Raw genomic sequence first — 27,277 nt, forward strand, 5'->3', positions numbered from 1 at the left:
TGGACCTCTGTCAGCAAGGGAGAGCACAGGGCAGCGTGTGACGGGGCAAGGCTGACACCAGGAAGAGGGCCTCAGGGCGCCAGTCTGAAAAGCAGAGGCAGCTTGAGCTGAAGCCCCGGAGTGGTTAGGAGCAAGAACGAGGAACTGAGGTGTGTTAGTGATAGTCTCCCTCAGCTTCTGGGAACCCTGGACCCTTACTTGCATGTCTTGCTGTTCCCCTGGCATTCAAAATTGTCAAAAAGGCACTCCGCTGTGTTGCACAGCTCATCACACTGGTTGTTGATGTAATCCCAGCAGGGGAGTGGGGAAGAGCAGTTGGCCCAGGGGTTCTCCATGGTCAGGGAACAATCACCCCCATCCCACTGGCAGGCATGGCTGTTGCAGGCCTCATCGCAGACGCCGTCCCGAGCTTTGTCGGCACAATACTGGCTCAGGCAGGTGGCAGGAGGGGTGTTGGTGGGAGCCATGTAAAGTTCACAGTGGCTACCCCAGAATGGTGGAGAACACTGGCAAGAGTAGTAAGGAGGCTGGCGCTGAGGATAGCAGCTACCCCCGTGTTGGCAGGGACTACTGGCACAGCCTGATTCACAGTCCTGGGGGTTGGGGCAGAAGCAGCGTGGTCCTGAGGCCGTGTGCACACACTGCTCTCCTCTCTTGCACTTCACTTGTCCACAGCTGCTCTGACATTTCGCTCCGGAGAATCCCTGTGGAGATCAGTGAACAAATGAGGACAGCAGGCCTCATTTTTCCTCCTAATCCCTTCTCTGCCACACCTCTAGGAAGATAAAGATTAGACACATGGCTAAGATTCCTCCCTGTAGCCTCCTGTGCCATGTTCTAGGAAGAAGCCTCTTCAAGTCAACCTAAGGTCAGAGATGCAAGTTCCATGGGATGAATGTAGAATTCTCTTGCTTTAAGAGCCTGCTTCCAGAAATTAAGTCCACAGGTCATAGGTGAGATAAGACTCAGGTGACATCATAAGCACCTTCCCTAACCTTCCTTACCATTCACATAATCGCTTTAGTAGGGGGAAAGTTATTTCAGGAATCTGGGACATCTACAGCTTTCCATGTCACTCTATTCTTGTATTTCCTGCTCAGCCAGACCAAGGGTACTGCACAGGTTTCCTTTTGGTGTGTCCTCACACGTAGTGATCTCTGTTTTAGAGAGGTTTTAGCCTCTGGCAGAGGCCAAAGAGTTGGCACAGCAAAGGGCTGAAAACAGGCTTCCTTCTAGTGTAACAAACAGCTTGCTCCCAAATAGTCCCTGCTAAGGAATGTAAGTAGAGTAGCATTTCCAAACAACTCTGCCCCAATCTAGGGGCAAGACTACCCTCTGGCACAGGACCCAAAAGCCTGAGACAGTAGTCTTGTTTTCAAGGGAACATTCCACTACTTCCTGTGGATTTCTCTTAGTGCTTCCAAAGACTGAGAGTCACAGGTTAGGGAACTCACTGTGTCTGGGAGTATCTTGACAGCTTTAAATGGGATACCTCAGCACTTTCGTGAAGGAGCTAAAATTGAGAAATCTCCCCACCAAGAAAGTTCCAGATGGAGGTTGGAAAAACCTGGAAAAATCTGGGCTTTGTCCAGATCGTATGAAAGAGAGCATGCCCCTTAAATAGACAACATGGCACTTACCGGGGGACAACGACAAATGAAACCATCAGGCATGTTGCTGGCCACAGCACACGTCCCCCCATTCAGACAAGGCATCTGGGGACACACATCGATGAAAGTTTCACAGTGACGACCTCAAAGCAGAGAATGGAAAGGAGTTTTAAAAGGCAGAAGTAGTAACTGCATATTACTGAACAGAGTGCTGCTGAGATGAGAGCTAGCCAAACGGTGAGGGTTGGGGCAAGATGTGTGAGTGCAGTCCTAAGCCTAAGGGAACATGAGAAGATGAGAAAAACTTACTGGACCGCCACTGCCTCAGGCCAATACCCCCATATGTCTTGTGCACACAGTAAATGTACGTGGCACACACTCCAAAAATAGACTCACAAAACAGGATTTATGTGGACATTAAAAATCACTCTACCCCGACCAAAAGAAAAGGAAAAAAGGACTCAACTTTTCTTTTCTTTGAATATACTTTAGCTTACATAAGCCAAAAGAAATATCCACTAAAACTGTTCAGTGCATTTTGTTAAAACTGTCACCTTCACAGAAGAGTCTACACTGGGCCAATACATCCAAGTGGTGATTCGTAGCTTACAGAGAATTTTCATGCATAACATCTCTTTTCAATCATTTTCTAGCCTTTCTGTCATCTGATCAGCACTGCTTTAAAGTACAACTTAATTTTTGCAGAGTTAATTTCCTCTAGGAACAGTTCCAAAACAGAAGGCACCTCAAGGCCACTGCTGCATGATAAAGTGAAGTAAGCAACTGAAACCGAGGGGAGACCTGGAGACACAGCTCCTGGCAAATAGCAGGAGATGGACCCTGTCTGGCCCACAGCCATTGATAAAGAGAAGAGGGGCTTTCAAAAAGAAAGTAAAATAGTAATAATTTTGGTCAGCCAGAATTAAGAGGCAGGGGTTACAGGTACCTTCTCTTCAAATAACAGCAGCAGCCACTACCCAAGAGCAGCCATCATGTGCACCTAGGAATCAGGGGGCAGATAGCCCCTCAACATTCATCTCAACAACTACATCCTACAATAACTACAACCGATGAGCTCGAAGGATTCTTTTCAATCACAAGTGTAGAAAATGCATCACCACTACTTCCTGGTGGTGGGACCTAATTCAAGGTGGTCTTCAATCCTTCATCTGTTTCCCACTTTCTTTGTAAGTGCTTGTCAGTCCTTCCAGACAGAGGAAGCCTCAGAGGCAATGAAAGAAGCAGCAGCCAGTTTTGCTTCTCTGGCTTCCCAGGCATCTCGTGGCTAATATGAGGCTGTAGGACAGACTGCTCATATTCTATCCAACATTCTCTCAATAGGTATGATGTTCATAATGGACTGTTTCCCTTTTGACATCACATCCAGGCATCATTTGTAGTGCAAAATCCCTCCCATTCTTCATAAATTACCAATGTTCTTAAAAGTATGTCTTTAAAATTGGAAGGAAGGAAGCCTAGAGATGGGGTCACAATACAGCAGAATCCAACTTGCCAAATTACTACTAAGATGACTACTGTTGCCTATTATCTGACTTCTAAGGAATACTACTACAGCATAAGGTCTGGAATGACTCCAGAAATGCCAAGCAAACTTCTAATCTAAGCATCTTGATGACACTGGCAACGTTAGATATTACTGTAGTCCCATAAAGTCACCAAGCTGCCCATCTTCAGAGGTAACTAGTTAAGGACCTAGGACAAGCCTCTATTCTGAAGCAGGACTTGGTCATCTTTATGATCTGTGATGAAAAAGAAACCTAAGAAGGGACTTAGGAGTATGGCCAACTCTTACCTGTGCAGGTCATACCCCTACAATTTTCCAGTGCATACCCTCATGAACTGGTTTTTGCTTAAACATACCCCAATTTAGACCTATTCCTCTTAGATGACCTAAAAGATCCTAATACTCTCTGGGTCCCAGATATAGAAAGAAGGTTACCGTGGCAGTGACTACCCAGTAACCCAGGTCATTACATGCAAAAGGAGATAGGGTGATGAAAGCAGAGTAGATGTATGGTTTCTGAACACAAGACATTATTTTCCTCAGAAGAAAGACTTCTGTGGATGGATTTAGTGTTGGCAGCATGGCAATGTGAATGTTTTTAATACCACTGAATTGTGCACTAAAAATGGTTAAAATGGTATACTTTATGTTATGTGTATTTTGCCCCAATTAAAAAGGGCTATTTTGCTCAACCACTCCCAACATTCAATTGTTTTCTGTATTTCTGCTAGTCTGATATAATCAATGTATAATAAAAGAGAAAGTGTCTCAGGAAGAAAAAAAAAGGCAGAGGTGGACTACAACATCCATGAAGCACAGGCCTAGGGAAAAATTGGACCTCTGAATTAATCTGGTCTAGTCCTTCCAATGTAAGAAAAAAAGTTTCACTTGGGTCTGGAACATGACACTCAGGGCCCAATTTCCTCATTCAAAGGCCCACCAAGGGAGAGTGCAGGGGCACTGGAGGAGCTCTCACCAGTGAAGGCACTGCGACAGACACACAGGTAGTCATTGGTTAGCTGGATGCAGTCCAGGCTGCCCTCAGAGCTGCAGGGGTTCGAGAGGCACTCGTTGATGTCGCCCTCACACCGCTCTCCCGCAAAGCCAGGCAAGCAGCGACAACTGTAGCCCCCAATCCTATCCACACACTGACCACCATTGAGGCAGTGGGGACCCCCAACGCAGTCATCAATGTTCTCTTCACAAAGCAGGCCTGGAGGAAAGAGAGAAGAGACAGAGAATGATGACATTCTTTGGAATACTTCTTTCCTGCAAAACAGAGTCACTCTTTATGGCACTTTGCAGCTATGCTGATGACATGTCTCCACCTGCCATGGGACCTTTCAGGTCAGGTGGGGCAAATCACACTCTTGATCCATGGCAGCTGCCGTCATCCCCGGTGACCAGTAAGGGTGAAGTAAAGAATATGCTCAGGTCATCACAGGTACTCTCCCACACAGCCCCCCAAAGTGGTCCCCTGTGCACCAGCTGGCATTATTCATCCCACCTGAGGGACAAGGAAACTGGAGCTGAAGAGAGACCCAGTAAATTTCTCATTAATTCATGCCTTTTATTCAAACTATAAAAAACAGTTCAAAAGAGGCTATCATAACAATACATAGAATATAAGTACATAAAAATATTGGTAAGAACTGGACTAAGTGTTGCGAGATTTTTTAAAAGTTTTAGACTCGCTGACTTTTCTGTAAAATAATGTGTACTTGTTTCTTACTGTTGAAAATTATAGGGAAAATCTGTTAAGAACTCAAAGGTTATTCCATTTAAAATAGAACTTATTTAATATACTACAGATGTAAATGAGTCCCCTAATATGAATATCCATAAATATTTTTGAGAGAGTACAAAAGAAATCAACTGACAATTCTAGAGAAGATTCCACGAATGATTCAAAAAATTATAAAAGGAAAACAGTTCTGTATTCTTCCCACTTGCATTTGCAGCATACACTAATATAAACAAGACTATTAAAAGGGAAAAAGAGGGGTGCCTGACTAGTTTAGTCAGGGAAGTGTCTTGACTTTGGCTCAGGTCATGATCTGGGTCCTGGGATGGAGCCCCACTTCAGTCCCCATGCTCAGCGGGGAGTCTACTTGTCCCTCTCTATCTGCTCTTCCTCCCACTCATGCTCTCTCTGTTGCTCTCTCTCAAATAAATAGAATCTTAAAAAAAAAAATAAAGCAAGAAAAGACCTCTTTTTCAATAACAATAGCAAAAGACAAAATTATAGGAATAATCTTAAGAAGAAATGTACTAGGCCTACATGAAAACTTTAAAATAGTCCTGAAAGATACAAAAGGAGATGTGAATAAATAAAAAGAAGTTATCATTTGGTTAGGGAGATTTCTCATGGTAAAGATGCCAGTTTCCTCACACAGATTCATAAATTTAAAGTGACCCCAATAAAAAAATGCCACCAGGATTTTGTTAATAGACAATCTGATTCTAAAATTATATGAAAAAAAGAAAGTATAAGCCTAGCCTGGAAAATGCTGAAATCAAAGATCCTTAATAATTAAAACAGAGTGGGATTGATAAATTAACAGAATAAAGCAAAAAAAAAAAAAAAAAAAAAAGTCCAGAAAAACACCCAAATACACAAGGGTATGTAGAATTTGATAAAGTTGCCATCTCCGATTATTGTAAAAAAGATCAAATATTGGGACGCCTGGGGTGTGGGGCATGATCTCAGAGGTCCAGGATCCAGTCCCACATTGGGCTCCCTGCTTGGAGCTGCTTCTCCCTCTGCTTGTGTCTGCCTCACTCTCTCTCTGTGTCTCCCATGAATAAATAAATAAAATCTTTTAAAGAAGTGAAATATCCCATAAATTTTGTTGGGACAAATCAGTAGCCATAGGGAAAAAGTGCAACAGTATTCTAGTACCTGAAGAAAATATGGGAGAATTCCTTAATGATATTAAAGTCTAGAAGGTATTGCTGATTAGGATTCAAAAACGCAGAAGCCATTAAAAGAGGTTAATAAATCCAATCTGATTAAAAACAACAAAAAAAAAGCTCCAGGGGTGCCTGGGTGGCTCAGCAGGTTGAGCATCCGACTCTTGGTTTCAGCACAGGTCATGATCTCGGGGTTATGAGATTGAGACCCACTTTGGTCACTGCACTCAGAGCAGTCTGCTTGAGATTCTCTCACTCCTTCTGCCTCTCCCCCATGCTCTCTCGCTCTCGCTCAAAATAAATAAATAAATTTTTAAAAAATAAAAAAAACTCTGCATGAAAAAAATCATAAAGAAAATCAAAGACAAAAACCAATATATCAAGAATATTTTGTATCACAGTTAATCTGTAAAATATTATGATGAACAATGTAATGGGAAAAAAGAATATAGATACAAATAGAGAAACCACTGAAAGAGGAAAATCAAAGGACTCAGGTGAAAATATGTTCATCCACACTGAGAAGCCAGTATGGTCATATGCTATGATACAGCAATATAGATCAAAACCAGAAATGTACATAATTCTCTAATCCAGCAATTCCATTTCCGAAAATTTATCTACATATATACAGATTCAAGAAACCCAAATTTCTATTACTATGACATTGGTTCAATATATTAAGCTACAAGGGAATTCTGCTGGGTGAAGAAGATTAAGGAAGTACTATAAGTTAATATGGAAACATATCCAATTAAGTACAAAAAAAATCAAGTGCAAGAGTAAGAAATAGGAGTGGGGTAAATAAAAATATCTTTGTATTTGGCTTCTAAATACATATAAAGAAATCTTGCAACTGATGAGTCACTGAACTCTATCCCCTGAAACTAATAATACAGATTAGGTTAATTAATTGAATTTGAATTTGAAAAAATATAAAAAAAACAAACTCTAAAGGACACATAAAAAGAAAACTCTAGAAGATACAGAAGAAACTAAAAAATAAAATAAAGTGGAGGTTCCTTGTTGGTGGGAGGGGAGAACTAGGTATGGGGAAGGGGAACAGAAACAGACTTTTCACCTTATGCTTTTGCTGCATGTATATTTGTGTGTGTGTCTATATATAAAATCTGGGCCTGTGCATGTATTACCTAACTACAAACTAAATTGAAAACAGGATGGTAAAAAACAAAACCACTGTGTAATCCTACTTTCACAGAACATCTGGTAATTAGGGACTGCTAAAAAAATGAACACTGAGGCCTCTCCTCCCATCAGCATGGGACCAGCAGTAATAGACCGACCTACCAAGTGAGAACGAGCTCAACCTCAGCCTGAAGCAAAGCAGTAGAGATAGGCAAAACAGCGAGCCCCTGCCCTGGAACTGCAGGTGCCCCCAGGCCAGGTTGCAAAGCTTTGAAGTACTGAAATAAAAAAAATTTTAAATCTCTTCTATCCTAAAAACTGGCTTATAACTTAAGAAAATGCCCTAGATGGAGACGGGTAGGGCTGACTGCATACCTCGAGTGCCTGGTGGACAGGAGCACTTGAAATGGTTCACGAGGTCGACACAGGTGCCTCCGTTCTGGCATGGCTGATTCTGACACTCATCTACTTCATACTCGCAGTTGACGCCCTGATATCCTGGGACACACTGATAAGAGCAAGCAAAAAGGAAGAAACACTGGACCATTGCTAGAAACAGACCACCAGAGCAAATGAGGTCTGGAAGGTTGCCATATACCTTTGCCCGCTCCCTGCCCCCACCCAGCTCTTGGATGCTTCTCTGGCACAGTCACACGCTCCACCAATCATCCTGCGCAGGGCCAACTTGCAGCTTACTGTCATTTACATCTTCCGGCTAAAAAGCCACTTTATAGTGAAGGCAAGGACTCAGTATTCTGAGGGATATTTCAGGGTTGACCCCTGTGCAAAACTTTCATCGCTCCTCAATGCAGGTCTTCCCATCTTTAAAATATGCATTCCTTGGTGTGTCATGAGGACCCTGTGACTCAGTCCAATCAAAGTGTGGACAGTAGTCAACACACTGCATTTATTGATCTCTAGATTCAGGAAACCACACATACGTAGGAGAAACTGGTTGAGAAAGGGATGGGGGTGGAGTGTTAGTTAACGTGGTAGCTATAGGGGTTTGAGGGATTTCAGGGCTGGTCAGGGAAAAAGACCTTGACCATGAAGTGGCTTTACTGGACAATGCTTGACAAGTTTGCATGTGAGGCCATCCCTTGCAGCATGAGATTGTCCAGAGTGGAGAGGAGGGGAAGGAGAGGAGCGCAAGTGAATTCCAAGGAAAGGGAGTAACAGAGAGGGGACTAACATGGTCGGTGATGTCACTCAGCAGCCAGGCCAGTCTCTGGGTCAGAGACCTTTGAAGGGCAGCACTGGCTTGGGGTCTTTAAGTCCTGCAGCTTACCTATGGTTTGCAGATACTGGGTGCAGTTTTGCAGGGTATGTAACGCAAAAAAGGCTCTAAATGGCTAAAAATTGGCTTTTAGGGCTATTTTTAAAACAACTGGATGTGTGAAAATTTGAGTTTGGCACCGATGGTGTTTGAACTAACAGGTCCCAGCCCGCATGAAGGAATAACTGCGGGCTAATATAAAGAGGCCAACTCTGGCTCATTTATGAGAAGTACGACTTCTCTCAGTGTTCCTGCGTGGCCTGAATTGGTGTCAAATTCAAGTTTCCAATGTTTTGTTGACATCTTGCTCTGACCATTATCAGCCTGGCCATTAGAGCAATATGTTCCTTAAAAGATACACACTTCCTCAAATATATACACATCATACTTGGTGTGATGCTACATGGAACAGGCTAGACAACTTCAGGACACACTTCAAAGTGGCTTCTCCTATATCAGCTGCTATTCAGGGATGTCCCAGGGGCCACTGAGCTGCTGGCCTGTGAAATGCACTCTGGCAGTGAATGTTGGCTTCAGTGAGATGGTTCTAGACCTCTATAGAAATTCCTTACTGGAGCCCTGTGAACTTATTACACAAGGGGACTGAAACGAATGGTGGTGGTAAATAGTGTAATGGTGACGGTAAAGGAAAAAAAAAATGGTGACTCATAAAAAGTCACAAGCAGCTAAATCAGTATGCTAGTGCTCACGACAGTTCTGCCATCTTCGGGAGGTCTCTGACCTCTGGGGGCTTATCTTACCTCACATCTGTACCCGCCAATGAAGTCCCTGCAGGTGGCCCCATGCTGGCAGGGGTTGGATGAGCACTCATCGAGCTGCTCCTCACAGTAGCTCCCAGTGTAGCCCAGGGGGCACTGGCAGTGATGCGAGTTGCCAGCATTGATGCAGATGCCGGAGTGCTGGCACAGGTGGTCAGTGGACACCCCTAGGAAGCCGAGTACAGAAAGAAACATCACAGAAGAGCACACAGCATGTCAAGTTCAGACCAACTGAGTGTGTTCTCATCTACTTCACAACCCTTAGAACCAGATTTATATTGAAAATAAACCCAGCCCTGGGGCACCTGGGTGGCTCAGTCAGTTAAGCGTCCAACTCTTGATTCCAGCTCAGATGGTGATCTCAGGGTTGTGGGATGGAGCCCCCGTTGGGCTCCACACTGAGTGTGGAGTCTACTTTAAGATTCCTTCTCCCTCTCCTCCTATATCCTCCCCTTCCCTCGCTTTCTCTCTCTAAAATAAATAATTCTTAAAAAAATAATAAGTCCTGAAAGTGAAATATGTCTTCATTTCCTCTTAAATGCATTTCTTTTTGGAATCTCTAAGCCTGTGCCTCTGCCCTTTCACCTTCTATCTCAGACCGTTTCTGTAGAGCCTCGCTCACCCACCACTGTCCACTCTTCCCATGGTAACAATACCTGCTCTAAAATGCTATTAGTTGGCTGAAACTTGGCAGAGTGACCCCAGTCTGAGAGGGCAGAGCTCACCTCTGTGCAAGGCTGCCACCTCACAGGACACATTGGGCACGTCACAGTAAGCACCAGCCCATCCTGATGGACACAGGCACCGGGACTCTGCTTTTTCCTGAATGCAAGTACCTTTGTTTTTACATGGAGACCGACTACAGAGGTTCACCAGCGTCTGAAACAGAAGCATACATCAACATCCAAGTATCAGAAAAGAAGAAAATAAATCACACTACATTTTAAGAATCAAGAGAAAGCACACTAATATAAAAAAATAAAAAAGAGCTCTCAGTCAAGTCTTAAAATAGTCCAACACTCTCAGTAATCCAATTATTTTACTTATTCTAAGTCTTCTTAGCTCAGCCATTTAAAGTTTTCACCACAGAAGTTTAAGAGTCTGAAGGAGCCTAACAGGTTAAAGTTATTCCCTCCGTTATGATTATGTCCTGTTCCATGGGCACCCTAGACAGCCAGAAAAGAAGGAAATTATTGCTGTCAGAGAGGTCCATAACACCTGTGCTAATCATCTGGGAGAAATCTACATCGGTCTCAATCAAATCTGTCCATGTGAATATGAGTAAAAGGATATACAGCCTATTAATAAACCTAAAAGCTATCACAGAGCCTATTTAGAGGGGAGAAAATCAGGCTTACGCAAAACACGAGGGAAAGAGTCTGAGCAGACTAGTCCCTTTCTCCATAACTCACATGTGGTGCCCTGACCCCAGGGAGAGCAAGGTTATACTCCTGGAGCGTTTGCCAAAGAAGGGGCCAGTGGTTATGGGTGGAGCACTCCCTTGGCACATGTAGCCTCACACTGTGATAAGAAGCAAGAGCCCAAGGAAGAATGTCCTTCTGATCCACAGAATCAGCATCAAGGTGTTTAATATACAGGTATATAGAGGTAGTTATTTGCACGTTCAATATAGCCAAAGCCTTATTGGCCACTTAGTCCTAAATTCTTTGGAGTTCTGTTATTCTATCATTCTATCATTGTTTAAGAAGTAAAAATAGCATAAAATTAAGTACAATGTGGGGCACCTGCAGGGCTCAATCAATGTCTGTCTTTGGCTCAGGTCATGATCTCAGGGTCTTGGGATCAAGCCCCACCTTGATCTTTGCATCAAGCTCCTTCTCAGGCTCTGCACTCAGCCGGGAGTCCGCTTGTCCCTCTGCCCCCCACCTCTCACTAATTCATTCTTTCTCTGTCAAATAAATTAATTTAAAAAAAAATAATTAAATACCATGCTGTTTGGTGTAATTAAATACCATGCTGTTTGGTGTACAACCTTGGAAAGGTTGCTTTGCCCTCTGGGACTCAGTTTCTTCTTCCATGAAATGAAAGGCTGCCCTAGCTAGCTCTGAGAGTCTATAAAAATGCACATTTACATATTTGAAATTGAAAAACATATGACCAGCTTGATTTTGAGAATGTTACAACACTGCAAAACATAATAATTATTATTCCCTTAGACATTGTATCCAAACTTTAAAAACTTTATTTTGATTATTCTTTTTTTTTTTTTTTTTGTATTTCCAACATGAATACTACCTATGTGCTTATTTCCCATATGTATTTCTCTGCAGTTCTTGGTTAGCTGTTACAACAATCTCATGCTTGTTAATCTGCATAATCTTGCCAGTGCCACCATTTTGGAATCTACCAGTTATTAAGAAGTTATGCAGATTTATCTCAGGGACATCCCCCCTAAGACCCAGAATTTTCTTTTAGGAGGGGCTTTTTCTGCTTAGAAGAGAAATAAGTATAATATTCAGCTATTCTGAGTAGGACGAAATTTAATTACCTGACAGTTTTTCCCAGTGTAGCCTAAGGGGCAGGTGCAGCGGTAGGTACCAAGGCCATCAACACATATTCCTTCATTTAGGCATGGGTGAGAGTTGCATTCATTGATCTCATGGAGGCAGAAGGGGCCAGTAAAGCCCAACGGGCACAAGCAAGAGAAGGAGTTAATCCCGTCGACACATGTGCCACCATTGAAACAGGAGCTGAGAAGCAGAGAGAACAATGCCAGCTATGTAACCTGGTACCTCTGATCTGCTATTTAAAAGTAAGGTTCCTAGAATCTAACATGTTATAGAAGCAAAAACTCATCTTAAACTCCTAGACCCAGTAGATTTTCTTTTTCCAAATTAGACTGGGTGCCAATCAGCCTGAGTCCCAGCTTCCTTTCTACAACCAAAAAGGTTACAAGAGTATTTAAAAGGCTGAGTTTATTAGAGATTCCCAGAGAAAATGAAGGTTTCCAGGTTTTACCCAGTCCTTCAGTGGCTTTCCATGTATCCATTTCATTTTATCCCTCAAGTCAATTTAATTTATAAGAAAAGTGACAAGTAAATAGCTCTTAACTCTAGATTTCTTTCTGAAAAAGAAACAGAATAAACTCGTTGGAAAAAAAAAACACCTAGAAATTACTAAAAAGTGATGACAAATCTGGGGGTAAAAAAAAAAAAAAGGAATTTTTAAATTGTTAACTGAAATGAACAAGAGACCAAGAGGAGAATGGAACAGAATTATAACTCTTCCTGTTCCCTAAGCATTAGAAATAAATGGTGGTCCATCCCACTAAGCTTTTCAACCTCTGATCTTTGACCTGCTAACCACACATCTACAGGGAATCAGGAAGTGGGCAATAGGAGTAGACGATGGAATGGGACCCAAGTGGATACCTTATCCCTGTCCTGCAATCCCAGTACTGTGCTCTGTAGTTTTCCCTCCTTTCCCTCTTTTTCCAGGAAGACAATGGTGCCTGAGTGTATGTGTTGCTCACCTCTCAGTGCACTCGTCGATGTTGTTCTCACAGTGTACTCCATCAAATCCCGCCTGGCACTTGCAAGTGTAACTGTTGACATAGTCAGAGCAAGTCCCTCCATTCTTACAGGGTTCACTCAGACACTCATTCATGTCTGTTTGACACTTATCCCCAATAAAGCCAGGATGACACAGGCAGGAGAAAGTATTCACTCCATCTACACAGGAACCTCCATTCTGGCAAGGATCTAAGTCATTACATACAAGAATTAGAGCTCTGAACTAAAGCATTAATTTAATTTTAGACCTATAAAGAAAGGTGAGTGACCTGAACTAAATCACACTAATAACAGTAATAATTCTGATTCTCTCTACTTGTACTTTTCTTTACATCTGTTTTGCTTTGACTCCTCCATTTATGAAAATGAATGCAGTAACACTTGCCTGAGATTCCTAGCCTATTTGATAATTGGAATGAACTATGCATACATCAATAGCAATTTTGCAAACTTAAGAGTCCTAAAACTTACAATGATCCCCCATATTTGCTAAGCAAATATGTGCCCCCTATAATACACAGAATCTCAAAAATATCAGTAAAGATTTTCAAAAGGTGTATGTGGTGATGGAGTGGGTGAGGCAAGATAGGATATATACTAAGCATCCCCCGCGCTGATCTTTCTTTCCTATTTTTTCCCTCCCTTCATCTTTCATTTCCTTTCCTTCCCTCTTCTCTTTTTTGTTTGTTTTTGCTTCTAGGTTTAGGAAGAATTAAGAAACATTTAAAAAATTTTAAGTATCACACAGCTCAATCTTAGAACACTCTAGGCTCACAGCAATAAATCAACAAACTTTGAGCTACTATCATGGCACAGTCCTCCAAAATATAGATGACATATAAATCAGAACAAGAAAAATAAGAGACAGCTCTTGCTCTTAAGGACCTTAAAATATAATCTGCAAAGACAGGTCATCTACATAAAAAGAGAACAAAACATCAGGTTTTATAAGAGGCTTATTTAAAACCTTAATCATCTATTAAGCTAATTCCATTCTAAGGCTCATCTGCAATCTTTATTGGAAAAACTGTAAAAATCACATTATTTCTTCTTATCCACAGTGCATAATGGCACACTGTAATTTCCATAGCATCTTTCAAGAAACTCACTATAGCTTACTGAATTATTTTAAATTAATTATAAATATTGCTAGCTTTACTTCAAATAGGAAAAAATTTAAATACTGAAAATTTTGACTACATAATTAATGTGGAAAAGAAACCCAAATAATTTAATTCCACTCCCTTAAATTCTCCATCAACTGCTGTGGACATATTTTTCTTCACTACTGCTACACGATGTTGAATTTTTCTACATATCTTTCTTTGATAATAGACTATGAGTATCATGAATGTAAGTAAGCACTGGGTTTTATCTATCTTGGCACTGCCAGGACCTAGTTTGGTACCATTCATATGGTGATCTGAAATTATGTATGCTGTGAATTAGGTGCCATTATTTTTAACGCATCGTGATAACCTTGTTTGAAGTTTAATGATTTAATCACCACACAAATAACTGAGTACTGATAAGCAGTGAGCACTGATAAGTAACTAGGTATATCACATGCATACAATGACACCATCAAAGCTGGGGAAAGAACCATCAGAAAGAAGTAGGCAGATCAATCCCAAGAGTTTACATTATGCTGAGAATAGCTCATGTTCATGACAGTCAAAACGAAAAGACCTCCTAACTATGCACTAAGTAGGATCCTCAGAGAGTTCTATCTCAGTAGTGAGCCATTTTAATCCTAGACTAAAGGCCGTTCTGGACCTAACAAATCCTGAAGAAAAGATCCAAAAGGATCAAACTGCTTCCACATGATCCTTAAAGCTTGAACATATTATAAAGATTTTTTTTTTAAAGTTTAGCATCTAATAAAAAAATTACCAGGTAGGCAAAGAAGCAAGAAATATATCCTGATGAGGATAAAAATCAACAATAGAAGCAGACCTAGGAATTTTCCATTTGGTAGAATTAATGTGAGGACAATAAAACAATTATAATAAATCTACTCTGTTCAAGAAGAAGAAAGCATGAACATGACAAGGAGAGGAATAAAGGTATAAGAAAGACTCAAATCAAACTTCTAAAGATAAAAATACAATGAAGAGAAAAAAATATACTGGATGGGATTAACAACAAACAAAACACTACAGAGGAAATGTTTAGTGAACTTGAAGATATATCAAAATATCTTCTTAGTTTTTAGGGATTTTATGTATTTATTCATGAGAGACAGAGAAAGAGAGAGAGGTAGAGACAGCGGCAGAGAAAGAAGCTCCATGCAAGGAGCCCAATGTGGGACTCAATCCTGGGACTCCAGGACCATGCCCCAAACTGAAGCCAGATGCCCAACTACTAAGTTACACAGGCATCCCATATCAAAATATCTTCAAATAATAAAATTATCTAAAATGAAACACTGAGGAAAAAAAACCCTAAAAAATAAGTAAAACAGGGACACCTAGGTGGCTCAGTGGTTGAGCACCTGCCCCTGGCTCAGGGAGTGATCCGGACCTGGGATTGAGTCCCACATCAGGCTCCCTGCATGGAGCCTGCTTCTCCCTCTGCCTATGTCTCTGCCTCTTTCCCTGTGTCTCTCATGAATAAATATATAAAAACTTAAAAAAAGTAAAATAGAGCATTGGTGAACAGAGATAACTTTAATCAACCTAAAAGATGTATGATGAAAGTTGTAAAGGAAAGCAAAAAGAAAAAAAAAAAAGGAAAGCAAAAAGAATCTGAAAAAATTTGAATATTTTCCACATTTGGGTCCATATATCCAAAAAAGGTCAATAAACCCCACACCACCACCACCTCCACAAAAAGAAACATGAAGAACAACTGGGGCATTATAATTAAATTGCTAAAAAAAACAGTGGAAAGAAAATACCTTAAAAGTAGTCAAAGGAGAGAAAAGAACATAAAGAAACAAATATAAGAATCATTGCAGATTTCTCCTCAGAAATATTGCAAGGCAGAAAGCAATGGAAGGATTATATGAAAGTGCTGGAGGGAAAAGTCAACTTAGAATTCTACTCCCTATGAAATTATCTTTGAGGGATCCCTGGGTGGCGCAGCGGTTTGGCGCCTGCCTTTGGCCCGGGGCGCGATCCTGGAAACCCGGGATCGAATCCCACGTCGGGCTCCCGGTGCATGGAGCCTGCTTCTCCCTCTGCCTGTGTCTCTGCCTCTCTCTCTCTGTGACTATCATAAATAAATAAAAATAAATCTTTAAAAAAAAAAAAAAAAAAGAAATTATCTTTGAAAACTACGGCAAAATAAAAACCTTTTCAGAAAAAAATTAATCACTAGGAGAAAGAATTAATCCCTAGGAGATAAGCACCACAAGAAACATTAAAGGAATTTTTTCAGGGATCCCTGGGTGGCGCAGCAGTTTAGCGCCTGCCTTTAGCCCAGGGCGTGATCCTGGAGACCCGGGATCGAATCCCATGTCGGGCTCCCGGTGCATGGAGCCTGCTTCTCCCTCTGCCTATGTATCTGACTCTCTCTCTCCCTCTCTCTGTGACTATCATAAAAAAAAAAAAAAAAAGGAATTTTTTCAGACCAAAGTAAAATGATACTTGAAGGAAATGTAGATCTATGCAAAAGAATGAAAAACATCAGAAACTGTAAATATGCTGTTAAGTGTAAAGACTGTTAATTTATTTTTAAATTTCTTGAAAAATTAATTGGCCATTTGAAGCAAAAACAGTATTTTGGGTGGTTTATATGTTGCCATACATATATGGCAACAACAGAACAGAGGACAGGAGTGTAAATAAAAGTATACTGTTATAAGGTTTTTAGTGCCATACAAAGTGGTATAGTTGAAGGTAATGAACTGAAGTTGCATACTGCAAACCCAAAATCACCACCAAAAAGAAAAAGAAAAAGAAAGAAGGAAAGAAAGAAAAAAATGTTAAAAAAAAAAAGATATGGCTAATATGCCAGTGGATAAATAAAATGTAATCATAAAAATGCTCAATTATTCCAAAAAAAGGCCCAAAAAAAGAACTAAATGTAAAGAGATGGAAGAAGATCAAATAAAATGCAAGATGAACTCAGTCATATCACCATCAACCATTAAATTTAAATGGCATGGGGAACCCTGGGTGGCGCAGCAGTTTAGCACCTGCCTTTGGCCCAGGGCGCGATCCTGGAGACCCGGGATCGAATCCCACATCGGGCTCCCGGAGAATGGAGCCTGCTTCTCCCTCTGCCTGTGTCTCTGCCTCTCTCTCTCTCTCTGTGACTATCATAAATAAATTTTTAAAAAAAATTTAAATTTAAATGGCATGAAGAGCTCAATTAGAAGTTAGACACTGTCATATTGGAGAGAAAAAGCAAGACTCAATATATGCTCTCTAAAAGAAACATACTTTAAAGACATAGGCCAAAAGTAAAAAAGATGGAAAAAATATCTAACAATAATCAAAAGAAAGGTAGGGTACTTATATTAATATCAGGCAAAGGAGACTTCAGAGCAAGGAATATTACCAACTTAAAAGGGTCATTTCATGACAAAGGACTCAATTCTTCAAGAGAACACAACAATCTTAAATATTTTTTCATGTATTTAAAATCAGAGCTTCAAAAGACATAAGCAAAAACTGATAGAATTACAAGAAGTAAACAAATACACAATAAAAGTGAGAGATTTCAATATCACTCTGTCAATTTATAGAATAAGCAGAAAGAAAAATCAGGGAAGATCTAAAAATACTGTTAACCAATTTGAAGTAATTAACACTATGGAACTCCACCAAAAAACAGCAAAAGACATTCTTTTCAAGTGCACACAGAACACTTATCAAAACAGACCACAGACTAGTCCGTAAGACATGATTTAATACATTTAAAAATAATCCAAATGATGCAAAGTACATTCTCTGATCACAATGGAATTAAACTAGATATCAATAAACAAAACTACCTGGAAGGAACCAGCAACAAAAGGTATTTGGAATTAGCAACAACACAGATGGAGCCAGAGAGTATAATGCTAAGCAGAGTAAGTAAGAGACAGATACTGTATGATTTCACTAACATGTGTAATTTAAGAAACAAAACAAATGAGCAAAGGAAAAAGAGAGAGAGAGAGAGAGAGAGAGAGAGAGACCAAGAAACTATTAATGACAGAGAACAAACTGAAGGTTATCAAAAGGGAGGTGAGTGGGGGCATGGGTGAAATAGGTGATGGGGATTAAAGAGTACACTTACATGATAAACACTCAATAATGTGTAGAATTCTTGAATCACTATATTGTACAACTGAAACTAATAGAATACTGTATGTTAATTATACTGGAATTAAAATTTAAAACTTAATACAAAAGATATCTGAAGTTAAAGAATACATTTCAAAATAATCTATGAGTCAAAGAACAAATTAAAATGGAAATCAGAAAATATTCTGAGCTGAAAAAAACATGATATATCAGAATTTGTGAAATACAGCGATATCAATGTTTTAAGAAAAAATATAGCTCTAAATGCTTATTATGTTAGAAAAGTAGAGAAAATGAAATTAATGGTCTAAGCTTCCAACTTAAACTAGAAAAAGAAGGGCAAGCGAGATCCAAAATAGGAAGAATAAAGAGTAGAAATCCATGAAATAGAAAACAGTAAACTAATTGAAAAAAATCATAAAACCAAAAATGAATTAGCAAAAAAAGATTACTAAAATCAATAACCCTCTACACCAAGAGCAATCACAAAGAAAAGAGAGAAGATGTAAATTACCAATACCTGAAATCAGTAAAAGGAAATCAACACGGATCTTACAGACATTAAAAGTAAAATACAGGAATATTATAAATGCCAATAATTCTGACAACTTAGAAAAAAGTAAAACTCATTCCTTGAAAGATAACAAATGATCAAAACTCAATAAAAAAAGAAATAGATACCATGAGTAACTATGTTTATTAAAGACATTAAATTTATAGCTAAAACTTTCCCAGAAACAAAGTTCCAGACCTAAATGTTTAGATGTAATACCAACTGTCCACAAACTCAGTAAATAGAAAGGAAACAATTCCCAATTGGTTCTGAGGCCAGCATTGCCTCTTAGCAAAACTACACAAATACAGCACAAGAAAATTGGGGAACAACATCCCTCATGAACACAGATACAAAAATCCGTAAGAAAACTTTGGGAAATCACATCCAATTATTATGAGAGAGAGTATACATCATGACCAAGTAAAATTTATCCCAGGAATTTAAGGTGAGTTTAACATTTGAAAATCAATTGACATAACACATTTACATATTAAAAAATGTGTTACTACCTCAACAGATAAAAGAAAATCATTTGGAAAAAAATCAATATTCATTCCTTATCAAAAGAAAAAAAAACTCTTAGCAAACCAGGGGCAAATGGTAAATTCCTCAATTTGATAGAAAAACAAAACAAACAAAAAACCTGTAACAGCATACTTAGTGGCAAAAGACTACATACATGCTCTCTCCCACCCCAGAATCAAGAACAAAGAAAGATTTCCTTCTTTTACCACTTCCATTCTGCATTTACCAAAAGTCTTAGCCAGTGCAATAATGCAAGAAAAGTAAAATGCATATAGATTTGAAAAGAAATAAAATGTATAGTGGCTGTACTTATTTAAAGATAACATTATTTATTATCTGTAAAAAGAAAAAAATACAAAGTTTCTGAAAATCTAAACTAAGCTAGAAGCTAAACTAATCTAGGATTAGTGAGGTTAGCAAGATTACTACACAAAATTACTCTTTAAAATCTTTAAAGTTCACACTACATGTAAAAATTAACTCAAAATAGATTGTGGACCTAAAGGTTAGTGCTAAAAGTATAAAACTTATAGAAGAAATCAAAGGAGATAAACCTTAGTGACCTTAGGTTAGGCAAAGTTTTGTTAAATAACATAAAAGAAAGCTGAACTCTGAATGAAAATTATAGATATATTAAACTTCATCAAAATTAAACTCTTCCTCTTCAAAAGAAAATCAAAACAGAAGCTATATTTGGGAGAAGATTATTGTAAAGCAAATATCTGACAAAGAATTTGAATCTAGAATATAAAGAACTCTTTCAACTCAATAATAAGACAATCCAGTTTTTGAAGTAAGCAAAAGTTTTGAATAGACACTATAGCAAGTCATATAGACGGCTGACCAATAAGCACACAAAAACATGCTCAAAATCATTAGTAGGGAAATTCAAGTTAAAATTGCTGTGAAATACAATAATCAGCCACTAGAAAGGCTAAAATTAAAGGCAATCACATCCAAGTGCTCTTGAGAATATGGTTCAGGTAGAATTCTCAAAAAGTGCTCGTGGGAATGAAAATGGTACAACCACCTGGAGGACATTTTGGCAATTTTGTGAAACATATACCTACCACATAATTCATCTACTCCACTCCTTCATATTTATTCAAGAGAAATAAAATCACATGTCTACACAGACTCACTCATACCAGCTTTATTTATAATATCCCAAAACTTAAAAAAAAAAGCTAAATGTTCTATAGTAAATTATGGCATATCCAAATAATGGAATACTAGTTAGCAATAAAACAGAATGAATTATTAATACACATAACACAGATGAGTCTCAAATAACATGCTAAATGACAGAAGTCATATTCCCTTTCCCAAAAAAAAAGAGTTTGAATGAGATGATTCCATTTATATAAAATTATTTTTAAAATGCAAATAAATCTGCAGTGACAGAGGTAGATCCCTGGTTGCCTGGAACAGGGAGGGGAAAGATGGTGGAAATTACAAAAGAAAATATTTTCAGGGGGATGGATATGTTCATTATCTTTAGAAATGGTTTTCAGCTGTCAAATGTCAAAACTTATTGAGTTATACATTTAAAATACTGGTAGTATACTTTATATTAATTATAACTCAATACATCTGCTTTTTAAAAAAAACTATCATAGCACTATCCCCACTTTGTCAGTATATAAAAATCAGCAAGGGAATGCTTAAAGAGATTCCACTGCCTCAACTTCTAAAGCCACTAGCTTTGAAAAGAAGAGTTTAAAAATCCTAGTATTAAAGACACATGGTAAACTACTGGGATGGCCAGTCGCAGCACTGAGAGGCAGCTGCCTCAGGCACTGCCCTGCTCCCTGTGTGCCTCAGGGGGCTCAGGAACTGGCTGGCATACTCACTGGCAAGACAGTCATCGATGTCGTCCTCACAGTCCATACCACTGAAGCCCGGAGGACACTCGCACATGTAGCTGCCCTGGGTATTATGGCAGAGACCATGGTTCATGCAGGGCTTGGAGACACATTCATCAATGTCAATTGTACACCGCTGACCTAGAAATACAGGCACAATGAATGGTCCTGTCTTTGGAAGGTGAGTTCCACAGAAATGTATGGGGAATCTGAGCTGCAGCTGGGGTTAACAGGGATATTCTGATTGGTCTCCCGCTTTAGAAAGTCTTGTAAGGCTTTGCGCCTGGAGAACATCATAGGAATCTTCCAGCCACTAGGGGGCCCCAAAGGCATGAAAATGAAAAAGGCTTTCTAAATCATTCCAGTTAGCAGCTCCTGTACAAAGCTGGTGTTTTTTGACCATGGGCAGGCCTCAGAAGACTGGGCCTTCCATGTTAATCTGATGATCTGACCACTTTGTTTAAAGCTCCTGGTTTCCTTAACTTCTGTGTTGTTACCTTGCCAGCCAGGGGCACACAGGCAGGTGTAACTCTCAAAATCTGGTGCCTCTTTGCAAACAGCAGCATTCTCACATGGGTTTGGGGAACAGGGAGCCAATACCGTCTGACAATTCTTGCCTGTAAAGCAAATGACAGAATTTAGAGAAAGAGCCACGGATATTGAAATTTTGCAAATTCTATACCAAAGGATGCTCTTTGAATTCAAGTCTAAGGTAGCAATTAAGAGCTTTGGAATCTGAGAGACCTATAGTCCTTTAAGACTTAGCTCTAACTTGATTACTAATTGTATGACTTCAGGCAAGTAATTTATCTCCCCAGAGCCCTCCACATAAGCAAAATGAGAACTAGGATGATACATAACTCATTGAGGGTTAAGTGAAAAAAAAAACATTTATAAAGACTTTATTAGCATAGAGCCTGGCACACAAAATGAGTGTTCAACAACTGCTGGGCTGCTCTCAACTTTATTATAATGGGTGGTTGTGCTTGCTTCAGCAGTACATATATTATAATGGGTGGTTACATGGATCTGGAACTCTGCATCTCCACAGCTAAGAGTCAGCCACTCAGAAGCTCAGCCACACACACATCCTCCTTCATGTGAGCCAGGAAGAAGCAACAACACAGTCTCCTACTCCTCATAACCTCTGCTGGCCTGTTCCAGAAGGCAATGGAGTTGATCAGAAGGCTATGGGAAGCAGGAAACAGTGAGGTAATTCTGATTTCCTGCTAACATGTCTCCTTATACCAACAATATGACATTGATATTTGCACACCAGTATTTCCTCCCTTAGCATATTGAATCTAAGCTTCCAGCACAGGAAAAAAAAAAAAAAAAGAATGCTTTTACTAAAAAGAAAAGAGGATTTTTAAAAATCAAGTTACAATGAACTCAATTTAAAATTCTATCCTAAAATTTCATATTCGAAAGAAAAAAATTACCACAAATGTTTACCAACATACCCAACCAGTTTTTAAGGTATCTGGTTAGAATAGTGGCTCACAAGGGAAGGCAATTTTGGTTAGTTCCCTTCATGCTGGCAAAAGCCCAATGACAGAACCCTTAGTTACACTCAACACTGAAATTTTAATCTGCATAGGCTTTCGGTATAATATAATTTCCCAAAGTACACACACAGTAAATTCTCTTATTGGGATCTTAATCTGAAGAAAAATCAGTAGCCAGCAGAGAGTCAAATATTCTTACAGTATCTGAATAGGAAGAAGACAAAATAAATATTTTCACACCTAAATTACAGTCAAGTAAGCCTGATGCCTGAGCATAGTGACACCTGTTTATATCTCCCTGCAGTTATCAAGTCTCAGTCTTTCTGGCTGTGAGATGCTCTTCTTACTACCAACAAATGTGATCAGCACTGTCATTATGAAATGTATTTTTTAGGCTTCCTTTGTCTGGGGATAGCTAGGGATCTCCAATAACTTTAATTTTATTTATGAGGCTGGCTAAATGCAGTTTGTCTCCATGAACATTTCTCTCAAAGAGGAACAAAGGTAACAATGTAGTATCAAGTCTTTCAGGTAACAGAGTTATGGCTTTGGCCATCCTGCCACTCTAAACAGCTAGAGTCACTAGTAATGGCTACTACTAACAGCACACTAGGGGAGTAAGACTTCAGCCATGCTCCTGTCTGCATGCTGCATACTGAAGAAGCATGCAAGCCATCATCCATTTTCCTGTTTTGTTCTCCACAGATGAAGAAAATGGATGAAGAGGTAAACAAGCCACACAAATACAACCACACAAATACAATCACAAGACAGCAGTAATGAGGCAGGAGGGTATAAAGAAGAAATAAATGTCCAAACATTCTCCTAAAATACCACCTGAAGCAAAGAACACTTGATACGAAATGAAGTCACACCCATGTCTTCTGTGTATGTAATCACCATCCAAGGGGCAATACCTCTCTGAATGAGACGTAGTGGTACTGAATGTAAGGAGAAGAAGGGCTGTTAAAAGGACAAGCTTTGGATTGAGAGAGACTTACGGGCAAATCCTAGATCTACCACTTACCTATGTGGCCTTCAGCAGGTAACTTCTCTTTGCCTCAGGATAAAATGGTCATAGGAACTTCTACTTTACAGAATTATTTTGAGTACTGTATTAAGGAATCCAAAGTATACAAAGTGCCTGGCATATAGTAAATTACCAGTAAGTGGTGGTTGTATATTGAACTAAGATGAAGAACACAGGCCATGACAACACTAGGTCTATTCAAATAATGAATGAATCCAGCAGCCATACATAATTTTTAAAAACATGTTACAAAGAAGGCAAATGAGTTCCCCTATTGGTTGCATTTAGGTAGGCCACAGTGTTTCCTCAGAGCTCAAGATCTAGTCAGTGAGGGCAGGATGAGTGACAAGGGAGCAACTCCTCAGAGCAGCATCACTATTTCCAAGACTCAGAGGTTTAGAATGACAAGGCAAGAACACACATCTTCTCTGGTCCCTTGACCTGCAGAACTCACCTGTGTATGGCAGCACACAGTGGCAAGTGTAGCCACTTATGTCATCAAAGCAGGTTCCTTGGTTCAGACACGGATTTGAAGCACATTCATCAATATTCACCTGACAGTTATAGCCTATAGACAGAAAAGGGGAAAACCCCAAAACAGTGAAACTTCCTGTTAGCCTCTTTATTACCTAAATGAATAAGCAATTCTTTTCATGGTAAATAGTAACTGCTTTAGAAATTGAATTTCTTTAGGCCATTGGAACACCTGTTCATTCATTTCAGTGGCAAGTCCCTGACATACAGTCAGTCAATAAAAGACAGTCAAAAAGATGAATGAAAGAAGTATATTCTAATGGCCTAAAGGTTGAATGCATCTCCAAATACAAGTGATTCCTCAAGAATGGACCAAGAAGCTCATTAAGGTTAAAATTTTGCCACTGTAATCTAAATATCAGCTCTTTCTATACAAAGTAGCTGGTCAGAACCTAAAAAGGGGTATAATTTATCAAGGGATAGTTTTTTTAAAAAGATTTATTCATTTTAGAGAGAGAGAAAAGAGTGAGTTGTGAGTATGGGCAGAGGAGAGGGGCAGCAGGAGAAGGAGAGAATCTCAAGCAGACTTCCTGCTGAGCTTGGAGCCAACTTGAGGCTCAATCCCAGGACCCTGAGATCATGACTTGAGCTGAAATCAAGAGTCAGCCAATTCAACCGACTTAGCCACCCAGGTGCCCCAAGGGATAATAGTTTTTTAATACATTAGTTAAAGCCTCTGGTTTATGCCTACTCTTCATATGCACAGTCTCTACTAATAATGTAGTAATACTTCCTGAAGCCATAAAATTGTTTTCCCCTGATTCAAGACATGGAATCTATTTTCACTATGAAAAATAGAAAAGTAAGGAAGTATTAATGGGATAGGATAGTACCTAAATATTATACACCTTTGCATCTTCAACAGTACCTGACACAGAGCCTCAAGATAGAGGAACTACAAGCACTGTAAATAAAAAAAATTGTCTGGGAGTACAGAGGTCTGGGTTCAAACTGTATACTGTTACTCACCAGCCATACAGCTTTGTATTTTACATTTTGATTTTATTTTGTTCGCTGATCAGCAAGTCTCAATGAGACAAAACACATAAAAGCACTTTTAAATTTCGATGCAAATGTAATATATCAGAAAATTAATGACTAAAATATAGTCTCAAAATTTTCAAATAATCAAAAAATTGACTCTGGAACATCTTGATGTATCGTGGTAGTCTGGCACAATTTTTGAGTAGGGAAATCAATGACTAAGTAGATAGAGGAGTGCAAAATAAATGATTTCCCCACAAATTTCACTTTCATGAGTTTCTAAGAGAAAACTGATGGTACAAATACAATGACAACTCAAAAAATGATTTTTACACAATCCTCACTATAATACATTTTTCTAGAAATACATTTTTCTAGAAAGCCATAGGTACACTATACATTTATCTCAATGTGTAAGATAATTTGTTAGAAGGGTTTGGAACACATGGATTCTTCCATGGCATGATTGCTATCATAATTACAGTAAAACAAAATTCTCTAGTAACTAAGTTCTCATTTTACTCCCCAAATCTCTTTTGAATTACCATAGAATCAAACCAGCACCAGGGAGCTTACAATTACAATACCTGTCCAAAGTTGTGTTAAGTGAAGTCCTAGCTGCCCACCTTAAATAGTTCTGCACCTCACCTCTTTGCTAGTAGAATCTATATTTATTTATGTTTTTATTCCCAAAGTGTAAAATATTAAGTTCTTATAAATACTAAGTTTACAAATTATGTTTGCCATAAGAGTGCATAGGAACAAAGAAAGGGAAAGAAGTCAAAGAATATGCAATAAGAAAAAGGCATGAAGGGAGATAGAAATAGACATTTTTGTTTTCACCTTTAAAGCCCTTCTTGCAAGTACACCTGTATCCATTCACCAGATTGTCACAAGTTCCTCCATTCTGGCATGGGTTAGAAAGACATTCATTTTTGTCCACTTCGCAGTTGATACCAATCCAGCCTGCATCACAAAGGCACTTGTATCTGAAAAGAGATAGCATTCTTTAGTATGGGGGGATGAATGTACAATTGAGTCTTAGGTAAAATATAGGACTTAGTGAAGAAATGTGGAACAGAGGAGCTCATGGGAAAGCTAATCTCATTTCTACTCTTCTGGGAACCTATACCTGGATCACTGCAGATACAGTGTGAATTGTATGGTCCATGGTCCCATCTGGAGTACTCAGTAAAAAGATTTTTTTCTGGTGCTTCCTAGCTCACAAAGATACTAGAGAAATTAATTAAATTATAGTGAGCTTTCATATGTAAACAGTGGTTGGTACAACACATTCGGCCAATCTGAAAGGCACATTAACCTGGATAAATCTGCACTTTTATTATACAGGAAATTAAAGTAAAGCAAACGTTAGGATGATTTGTTTCTGATGCAAGACAGACATTCAAGAAGTAGGTTCATATCAGAGACTCTAAGCTACTCTGAGGAGCTCCTGGGATGTATGACTTTTGAGACATACTTTGTCTCTCCCGAACCCTGCCTCAGAAAGTATGTTGGGTAAACTGAGCAAGAAAGGGAACAAAAATGAAGGTATCTGAAATATATGTACATTCTCCACAATTTGAACATCATAAACACTTAGATTATGGTATTAGGAAATAAAAGCTCTCTTGTCTGGAGATTTAGGAAAAAGGTAGATGGGTTGGAATGCTTTGCAGGCTGTCATACTCTGACACAAGAATATTGAGGCAATTCATTTGGAAATTGATTTTCCTTCACCTCTAAATACATTCCTTATTCTTTCACATGTTTTAAGTATGGCAAATGGCAATCCCCAGAGCCTTATCTTCTGGCAGGCATAGCAAGCGTATAGGACTATCTTATGTGACCTAACTTCACACTCTGAGTTTCTACAAAAGTAACTAGCAACACATCACACAACTCTCAGGGTCTTACAAACCATGAATATTTTATCAGGGCCATGTGTATAAAGTTAGCAGAGACCAACTCCACTACAGTGGCACACCGAGGCACCGTGACAGATAAGAATTGAGTTTTTAAGCAGGGGGAAAGATAAAATAGAACCTCCCTCAGAACTCAATTCTGCAATAATTACTAAAAGCACAATTGCCAAAGACTCATAAAATAATGCTGGATTTCTCCCATGAGCTGATTACCCTTCTATTTTCTACCTATTCAGTCATGGAAGGTAGAACAGAAGTGGCAGTTTGGAAGACTGAAGGAGACTACCAAAATCTGCAACCCACTTTCAGCTCAAGCCCATAAATGACTTTC

General features: G+C 39.2%; 1 protein-coding gene across 1 annotated transcript in view; it reads right to left on the reverse strand.

Annotated features, from left to right (window-relative positions):
- The window catches only part of NOTCH2 (notch receptor 2), a 164,122-nt gene that overhangs the window by 13,394 nt on the left and 123,451 nt on the right, over positions 1-27,277 (reverse strand). The window contains exons 14-25 of the mRNA XM_025988791.2: positions 25,865-26,010; positions 23,958-24,071; positions 21,463-21,582; positions 20,954-21,106; positions 12,743-12,971; positions 11,759-11,960; positions 9,975-10,128; positions 9,232-9,416; positions 7,570-7,702; positions 4,112-4,348; positions 1,641-1,753; positions 199-704 (exon numbers count right to left, since the gene is read on the reverse strand). Coding sequence (XP_025844576.1) covers positions 199-704; positions 1,641-1,753; positions 4,112-4,348; positions 7,570-7,702; positions 9,232-9,416; positions 9,975-10,128; positions 11,759-11,960; positions 12,743-12,971; positions 20,954-21,106; positions 21,463-21,582; positions 23,958-24,071; positions 25,865-26,010 — 2,292 coding nt within the window. The remainder of the gene's footprint in view (positions 1-198; positions 705-1,640; positions 1,754-4,111; positions 4,349-7,569; positions 7,703-9,231; positions 9,417-9,974; positions 10,129-11,758; positions 11,961-12,742; positions 12,972-20,953; positions 21,107-21,462; positions 21,583-23,957; positions 24,072-25,864; positions 26,011-27,277) is intronic.

This window comes from Vulpes vulpes, chromosome 8 (genome assembly GCF_048418805.1).
Source record: "Vulpes vulpes isolate BD-2025 chromosome 8, VulVul3, whole genome shotgun sequence".
Classification (NCBI taxonomy): Eukaryota; Metazoa; Chordata; class Mammalia; order Carnivora; family Canidae; genus Vulpes; species Vulpes vulpes.